The sequence below is a fragment of the Agelaius phoeniceus genome, chromosome 3, assembly GCF_051311805.1.
Source record: "Agelaius phoeniceus isolate bAgePho1 chromosome 3, bAgePho1.hap1, whole genome shotgun sequence".
Lineage (NCBI taxonomy): Eukaryota > Metazoa > Chordata > Aves > Passeriformes > Icteridae > Agelaius > Agelaius phoeniceus.
In genome coordinates, this window is record NC_135267.1 from 44,326,396 (window position 1) to 44,335,102 (window position 8,707).

An 8,707-nucleotide genomic window follows, 5' to 3' on the forward strand; every position below is an offset into this window, starting at 1 on the left:
CAGCATTTTCAAAGATTTCTTTATTATCCAAGTTTACTATTATCTAAAACCACCAATGTATTAAAGACCGAGATGGAAACTTGAGCTCAGAAACTTGTAAGAATGCACATTTTCAACCTCATCTGTACCTCAAGAGACATAGTTAAAAAACACTGCTCAGTATAAAAAAAAGTTAACGTTTCCAAGGATCAAATAAATAATTTACAATGCAACAAAAAATTATAGAAATTGTACAGACATTTGAGACTGTTATTAATAATTTGCAGTCCCATACAGTAAACATAAAAGCCTCCCATCATCAGAGAGGTATTGCAAAACCACTGTCAAAAACTACATTTTATTGCTGGGCTGTTCTGAAGGGCTGATGCTGTCCAAGGTCTTGGAGGAGCAGTCCCTCAGTACTTCCAGAGAACTGGTGATGTCCAGGCTTTCAGAAGAAGTGGATCTACACCCCTGTGTGGAACTGATGATGTCCAGAGTTTTGGAGGAGCGGGCACTGTAGCCTTTTGCAGTGGCATCTCTGATGAGGATCTCCTGTGTGGATGTGAACATTAACGGGATGAAGCCCTCGCTGTCTGCTGTGAGGATGATCCAAGAGGAACCTGGGAAGACAAGCACATGGCTGTTGATAAATCTTTGTGTAATTAGGGTACCTTTAAGGTAAAAACCAAATTTCTTCTAGAATTAAATGCTTCGGTATATTTACAACTTTCTAGAAAAGAAAAGGTATGAAAATATACAGGTTGTACAATCTCAAAAATAAAGGACACTTGGCAACTATGATGGATTTTGCCATTAGGAGAGGAGACAATAATAAATGCATGCTTCAAATGAGGAGGAGGATTGAAATTCTGAGCAGAATTCATAAGCATCCACACTTGGTTTTAATTAGGTATTGATAAGCTACTTCACAGTGCTAAAGCTATGCAGCTACTATAAAAAGCAGAGATTTAGTAAATTAAATGACAAATTATTGTAATAAAGACAATTTAGAAATTGCTTTTATTACATAATTTCACTATACTTAATTCCAAGAAATACAAGGAAGGAACATTTTACAATACTGTACAAACCCAAAATCTCTGGGCCATTTGCTATTTGACTTCATCACTAGTTTTTTTCTCTACAATTTGAATCTGAAACCCTGACTTCTGCCAACATAAATAAACTAGAAAATTTTTATATTTTTATCCATTAAGCTGATAAAGCAAGAAAATAGAGCTCATGAGGGGTAAGGGAATTCAGAGGAGCATTTCCAGCTGTTTGTAAATTTGTATTATGTAACTTTACGTCACAAGAAGATTGTAGCTTAAAGGCACACAACCATCTAATCTTTTGGCTTAATTTGGACCAAACTTGAAAATCAATACAACTCAGGATTTGAAAATACCATTCCTACTTTGCATCTGTATATTTCAAACAAACATACTCCCTCTAGAATTCTTTAGGAGAAATAAAACTTGGCAAGAACAATGGCAAGAACAGCAGCCTTAGGCTTTGGGATGGCTGCCCAGTGATCTGCAAGCAGGGGGAGAGTAGATACAGGGGGCAAGTAGATGGAATACAGCACAGGGAATACCTGTAGTAGTAAGAAATCATACCCCAAAGTGTGTTTTCTACTTCTGCCCAGAGTGAGACACTCAGAACTGACATGTACACAGACACATGAAATGGGCACAGCATGAACTGGTAACAGCAGAGGAGAACACAGCAGGAAGAGAGGCAGTTTACTTCACAGCAAAACCTGATGCACTGCTGAAGAGTACAGAGCTGCTTCTGTGCTACAGCATTTCCTACAGCAAGTCTAGATGCTGGAGCCACAGTTTCAAATATAGAACACTGTACTCCCAAAACCACCAGTCAACCCTACTCTCCTTGCTACTCAGACTTCTCTCTATTGAGCAGCTGAAAACAAGTAAAACACTGGCTGAAAGCAATTTTGCTGTATAACTAGTTACTTGACAAGAGCATCAATATTAAAGTTTGCTCTTCTTTTTTTTTTAATAATGAAGACTCTTCTCAGTAAAAGAAGATTCAGAGAAGAATTTTTACATTATTAAAAAAAAACCAAAAGGCAAAATTTTATTCATCTTTCATTATTTATTTCTTGGGTTTTTCCCTGGATGGAATATGCATATTGCTATTGCTCACTAAGAATGACACACAGAATCACAGAATGGTTTGGGTAGGAAGGGACCCTAAAGCTCATCCAGGTCCACTCCCCTGCCATGGGCATGGACACCTTCCAGTAGACCAGGCTGTGGGACACTTCCAGGGATGGAGCAGCCACAGCATCTCTGACAAGGTGTTTGTATGAAGTGTTTTCCTCTTGGATAATCCCAACATACCATGCTGCATTTCTACAAGGGAGAGGTTGAATATCTGCTGGACGATGTTTAGGCGGAGTTTACCACCACAGAGGAGAACAGCCCGACTTTCATCTGCATCACTTTTGGAAAGCTGCCTCTGAAAATGCAAGCAACAGTCATCAGCTACTGTGATGTATAGTTAAAATGGCATTAATCACAACAGGATCACAGACGTGTCTTCAGTGGCATTATTTACAGAAAGTCAAATGCTCCACACATTCAGGCCCATTTGCAAGATTTATCCTTTGAAGTCTCAGCTGTCAAAGTGTTCATGAGTGACAGCAGCAAGGAACAATACTTATCCAGCATGTCAGAACAGGGGAGAAAATCCACTGCTGCTGGAGAAACCACGAGCTTCATCCACAGCACAATCCTCATCCACATCCTTCCATCTGTGAAGGACTTCCCCAAGGAGCTTGAATGCTGGGGTGAGGAACAGACTCACAAGTCAGAAGGGCTTATTTGTCCCACCCCTGACCATCACTGCTCCAAGCCTTAAATCCAAAAAGCATCTTCAAAGAATATGCCCAGTTGGGCACAGGAAGGCATTTTTTAAATCTGTTATTACAATTATTAAATGTTTACAATGGAAAACAGTGAAGAGAGTGAGGGAATATGATCTAGAACTTGAATTCAATGCTACAAAAGTTGGGACTTTTTTTCAGTAATAAAGCTTAAAAGTAAGAGCTAATTGAAAGGAAAATGGCAGGTTAAATTACTTTGAATATTGACTAAGGTTAATTATTCTGAATTCTAGAAATGACATAGTAGATCTCTGCCAGGTTTTGATAATCAGGTAATTTACCCTTTCTAGCATGAGATTTGCAAGAGCAAATCTTTCAGCCAAACAATGTGTTTTTCATGTGAAATTTCACTTTAAATCCATTTTTAAGCCATGTTAATGGAATTATCTATTGTGTCCCTAAAGGTCTCTTTCCTCCTTGGATGGTGCTCTCAATGCTAATTAGCAACATTTCTGTTTCAAAGCCAAGGCAATTTGCTTTTGTTTCAGTCTTCATTATTTTAGTTTTCCTCACAGGAGAGCGGGAGATTGATACCAATTCCCACACATGGAAATCTTCACTTGTCTAAATTTCTATACAGAAAGCTTTAGGTGTTGCCTAGGAAAAGCATTCCCTTCCTAGATCTCTATAAAGGGCTTTAATTCTGCAGCTGGGCTGCAATATGTGAGTCCTCTTGAGTCCCTGCAGCCTCACTGCAGAGCTGAGAAGTTTGGCCCACGGTGAGGTGGGGCAGGGAGCTTCACATTCCAGGATATCCCATTGCTTTAAAAACACTGGAAGCCTGCAGAGTAATGGGATTTATAATCATATATAAATACCTGCAGAAACAGGATGGAAATCTAATCCTACTGACTGTTACCTGAGCATTACAAAGAACATACAGCCACAAACAGGCTTCACCATTAAGGCTTCCAATATTAAAATTACCTGGCAGGTGATTTTAATAAATGATGGTTCCTGAGAAGATGGGTACACTGCAAGATTTCTCTTCCCAGATTTTAGCAGCTCAGTTAATTCAGAAAGATGGTGCTGCAATTCTGCGAAGTTACCAGACAATTTTTCCACATTTTTCAAAAAGTAACTCGCCTCCTTCTCACTGAAGAGGTTATTCTTGTAAGAATTGGGTATTTTGGAAGCTGCCTCATGCTGCCTTTTTGGGGACGTTGGCCTGTTTGAAGCATTAGATAGTGCCACGCTCCGATTAACTGGCTCAGCATCCAGAGTCTCGACAGCTGGAGGAAAATTCATGGAAATCTTTTTCTCTTTGAGGTCGCTGATGTTCAACACCAAGTTTTGTTCATAAGCAGGACTCTTGATTTCTTCAATGAGTTTCCTTCGGCTTGTGGGGGACTGAAGGGCAGAGCGATCTGGAATCAGGAGCCCACGGCTGAGTGGGTGGACATCTCTAGAGGGATCAGGAGTAACACTGGAAAGGTTCAAACTGGAGCTGCCATCAGCTGACACAGCCTTTGAAGGACACATTTCAAGTATCAGTTCTTTAATCATCAATCGGATCATGTATTTGTCTGATCTTGAAGAAGGAAGAAAAGCAGGGTCAGAGAATTTTTGTCTTCCAACCAGTATCAGTAACAATTTATTGGTCAAGAAGCACAACCCCTTCGGCTTCTCGCTTTTCTCTAGCTGAATTTGTTGAATATTAGGTAAATTGGATGAAGTCAGTGAATAGACTAAAATAACATTACAAGTATTGGAGGCAACAGATACAGTTTGAGTTTTGGAGTCAAAAGCCATTATATCAGGAACAAGAATGCCTGGGATGCTCACTTTTTTAGTAGTGGTAACCTTTCTTTCAAAAGTCACCAAGATGAGGTGTGAGGAATCTTGGCCACTTCCCGTCAGGTAGTCCTTGGGCCTCAGGTGGAGGAGAGGGCTGGAATCAGCACTCTGCTTGCTAGAAAGTATGTGAGTTAGATCCACAGGAGATGTAACTACAGGCAAGGGCTTCTCAGAGTCCAGTGACTTCTTCCCCCCATCCAAAGAATACTCTTCCTCCCCACACAAGCTGGACTGTGAGGGGAAGGACTCGGTTTCAACACTTGATGGAACTTCAAAGGCAACACCAGCATTTAAGCCACAGATCTTGTCCAGAGGGAGCTCGGTGGCAACAGCAACTTGTAAATTCTGCGTAGCTTCCACGGCACAGATGTAGCCTCCCACATCAAAGATTGGGCAAAAAGAGCAAGCGCTGAGTGTCTTCTGAGCATCATCCCAAATGTAGGAATGGAGGGCACTGCCCACCCCCACAACCAAGCGGTTGCCTTCCTTGGTCCAACAGGCGCAGTGGATGAGCCCGCTGCCCTTGATGTCCGCGTTAATCCTGGAGCTGTCGAGGTGGACAGAGGGCAGGACGGAGGCGTCCCGGGTGGTCAGCACGGCCAACACCTCCTTGCTGGGATGCCACACGCAGCCCTGGGGGAGCACGGGATAGGGCTCGCTGATGTCGCAGACCTGGGAAACGAGGAGCTTGTTCCTGTCGGCGCCGTTGAAGCAGAGCTGCCAGATGGTGATGTGCTTTTTGTGCTGCACGGCCAGCAGGGCTGGGGCCTCGGCGGGACAGGGGCCCCAGTAGAGCCCGTGCACGTGCTCAAACTGACCCACCACGCTGGAGTCACCGAAGGTGGGCTCCCCGTTGTGCAGGTGCAGCGCGGTCAGGATCACCTGCTTGCCGTCCGTCCAGGCCAGCCCGTGCACCGGGTGGATGGCCTGGTGCAAGGCGTTGAGGCCGGTGCGCAGGAGCTTCGCCTTTCCCAGCTCCATGGCTTTCAAAGTGGAACATCTACACAGAGCAGAATGAGAAGGAAAAAGAAATTATTGTAGAGGACGGTACCTGGATTACCATTTAGCTTATGACCCTGCCAGTGCTGGACTCTTCCTTCCAGTGAAGTCAATATAAACATAATGTTCACCTATGCTTAATTCCCAGCCCAGTAATTTTTTGTTTATGATGTTTCCACCATGAAATGCAATTTTAAGAGAAAGAAGCTTTGCTGTTTCTATAGCCTTACTGTCAGATTTCTGCTGCATTTCCATCACAAGATCAGTCCCTACATTCTAATCAGTAATTCGCTGTTCTCAGATTATTTTCTGTTTATTTCAATATCAACAATTCTCAAAATATTGCTGCTCTCAACTTCCTGGAGCAGTTGTGGCCAGATGAAGTCATCCCTGACAAGTATAACCAAGCATTAATGTATTATCTACAAATCTGATCCTGTATTAAGCGTGTGAGAAGGAGGCATTTGGATGGTTATCCCAGAAAGCTGTCTAAGAAAGCAAATGCAATTTTGAAGAGAATTAGGATGAAAGCAGATTTTTCTGAGGAAATGAAAGAAAAAATAATTTAAAAGAAGGCATACACAAGGCATCAACACTTGGGAAAACTTCAGGATTTTACACTAACTTCTAGTTTTTGAGCTGTGAGCAATCCCTACTCCGTGCACAAAAGCCAGTTGAAAGGAATCGATGGTTTCCTAATTTGAGATCTGCACAAAATTTGGCTCAGATGTAAAGCCATGGCACAGAATGAGCTGCAGTTTTAGTAGGAAACAAGAAGAACAAGAAAGTTGTTTGAGACTAAAAACTGTCAAACTGGAAGAGTTTATCACAATGTGCGGGGCCTGGCACCACTCAGTATTTTAATTATGTGTGGATGACCCTAAACTTGAAGGAAGAGGATTGCAAGAATGGATTTAAAATATAAAAATTGTATAGAAAGTTATGTTATTATGACCAAAGTAACTTCTCAACCTAATAACAAGTGCAAGATAATATACTTACTAAAAAAAAAACCCACCAACTTGGATACCTCTCCAGGAATAATTCCCTGGGTAGAGGTATAGCAAAAAAGGATGTGGCTTACAATAAATCACAAACTGAATATTTCAGTAATGTGAGATATGTAGCCAAGTAAGAATAATTCATTCTGGAATGTTTTAAGAGGGATGGAGATACACAAGGGAGATAACTGCCCTACTTCCTCATTGCTAACAGCACCTCCATTGAACCTCCTTCTGAGTTGAAGATGATAGAAATGCTCAACAAAGCTAAGGGATCAGAGAAACACAGGAAGTGGGTTCTCTGTCTGGAGAAGACTGTGAGTGGGAACCAGAGAACATTCACCAGCCCAGTGACAGAACATCCATCCACTGGTCTCCAGGTATACTCTGGACAGGGCATGATAATAATCAGCTTAGTTTCAACAAAGATTTAGGTCAGCTATTAAGGAAAAATTCTGACTATATGTAATAGCTAAGCATTGAAGCAGGTTACCTTGGAGAGGAGGGGAAGGCGCTACATGAATTTCATAATCTGTAAGAGCCAATTAAGGAAATGTCTGTCAGGGATAAGTTTAAGCACACAGAATCCTGCCTCACAGGAGAACACTCAAGATACTTCCAATGCAACTTCTCCACCATCTACCTGGCCTCTCCTCTATAACCAACTCAGTCCTGTTAAGCAGTCACCAGTTCCAGGAAAATTAACATTGGATGTTCCCTGTGCTCAGAACCCACTCTGCTGGTCAATACTTACTGATGGCAGGGAGATGCGAGAGAATGTGCCTCACAAGGCACTGAAAGATGCTAAAGCCTCCTGGGCCGTCTGGAGATGTTCCTGTGTCACAACGGGCGTTGTCACTATCCCAGCTGCCCTGGAAAAGCAAAAAGAGCAAGAGTGGCCAGTGCATTCCTGTGTCCAAAGCCACACCGCCTCCTGCAGCGCCCGGCCCGGCCGTAGCTCCCCGGGCAGGTGTCACACTACAGGCCGGGTGTCGGCGAAACGCGGTGCCCGTCCCACCCCCAGGGACAGAGGAGCCGCTCTAGGGACCCCCCTGCACGGAGCGGCCAGGGCAGCGGCGGGCCGGGGAGCCCGCACAAACCTCCCGCCTGCGCCGCCGCTGCCTGCGCGGGCCCGCCCGCCCCGCTCCTCCCCGCCTCCCGCCGCCTCTCCGCCCCGCCGCGGCCGCGCTCACCCGCCCTGCCGGCGGCCCGGCCCCGCTCCGCTGAGGCGGCCCCAGGCCCTGCAGCCCCGGCGGCGCTGGGCTGTGGCGGGCACCGCCTTCCCGCAGGGCCCGGCCCGCCCCTCTCCGCGCCGCCCGGCCCAGCGCGGTCCAGCTCCGCCCGGCCGCGGGGGGCGCCGGCGCCGCTCCGCCCGCCCGGCCGCTCTGTGGTGGCGGCGGCGCTCTATGGCCCCGCGGGTGGGGCCTGCACGGGGCGGGCGCCTCGGCCGCTGCCGCCCCCGATCCCCGCAGCGCCCCTGAGGGGCCGCGGACGCTGGGCGGGCGGCGGGAGGGGATGAGGAGTCATAAATCAGAGCATATCTGCAGCTGGGAGGCACCCATCGAGCCCAGCTCTTGTGCGCAGCACACCCCAAGAATCGCGCCGTGTGCCTGGGAACGCTTCCTCAACTCAGGCTTGGTGCTCGGACCGCTGCCCTGCAGAGCCTGTTCCAGTGGCCAGCCACTCTCTGGGTGCAGAGCCCTTTCCTGATATCCAGCGTAAACCTCCCCTGACACATCTCCATGCCGTTCTCCCGGCTCCTGTTACTGCTTGCCAGGGGGATCGGTGTCTGCCCCTCTGCTGGCCCTCATGAGGATGTTGAAGATCACAATGAGATGTCCCCTCAGTCTCCTCCAGGTTGGACAAACCAAGTGACCTCAGCTGCTCCTCATAAGGCTTTCCTTCCATACCCTTGCCATCCTTGTGGCCCTCCTTCAGATGTCCTTTTTATATTGTGACACTCAGAACTGCACATGGAACTCGAGGTGCAGCCACACCAGTGCAGAACAGAGAGGGA

At 45.8% G+C, this 8,707-nt stretch overlaps 1 protein-coding gene across 1 annotated transcript; it reads right to left on the reverse strand.

Moving 5' to 3' along the window:
- On the reverse strand, nucleotides 1-8,044 carry LOC129118571 (WD repeat and coiled-coil-containing protein). The gene is made up of 5 exons (XM_054630012.2): nucleotides 7,884-8,044; nucleotides 7,445-7,562; nucleotides 3,821-5,690; nucleotides 2,349-2,466; nucleotides 1-602 (listed from the first exon to the last, which is right to left on the reverse strand). The coding sequence occupies exons 3-5, from the start codon at nucleotides 5,669-5,671 to the stop codon at nucleotides 331-333; spliced, it is 2,241 nt and encodes a 746-aa protein (XP_054485987.2). The 5' UTR covers nucleotides 5,672-5,690; nucleotides 7,445-7,562; nucleotides 7,884-8,044; the 3' UTR covers nucleotides 1-330.
- Nucleotides 8,045-8,707: the final 663 nt, after the last annotated feature.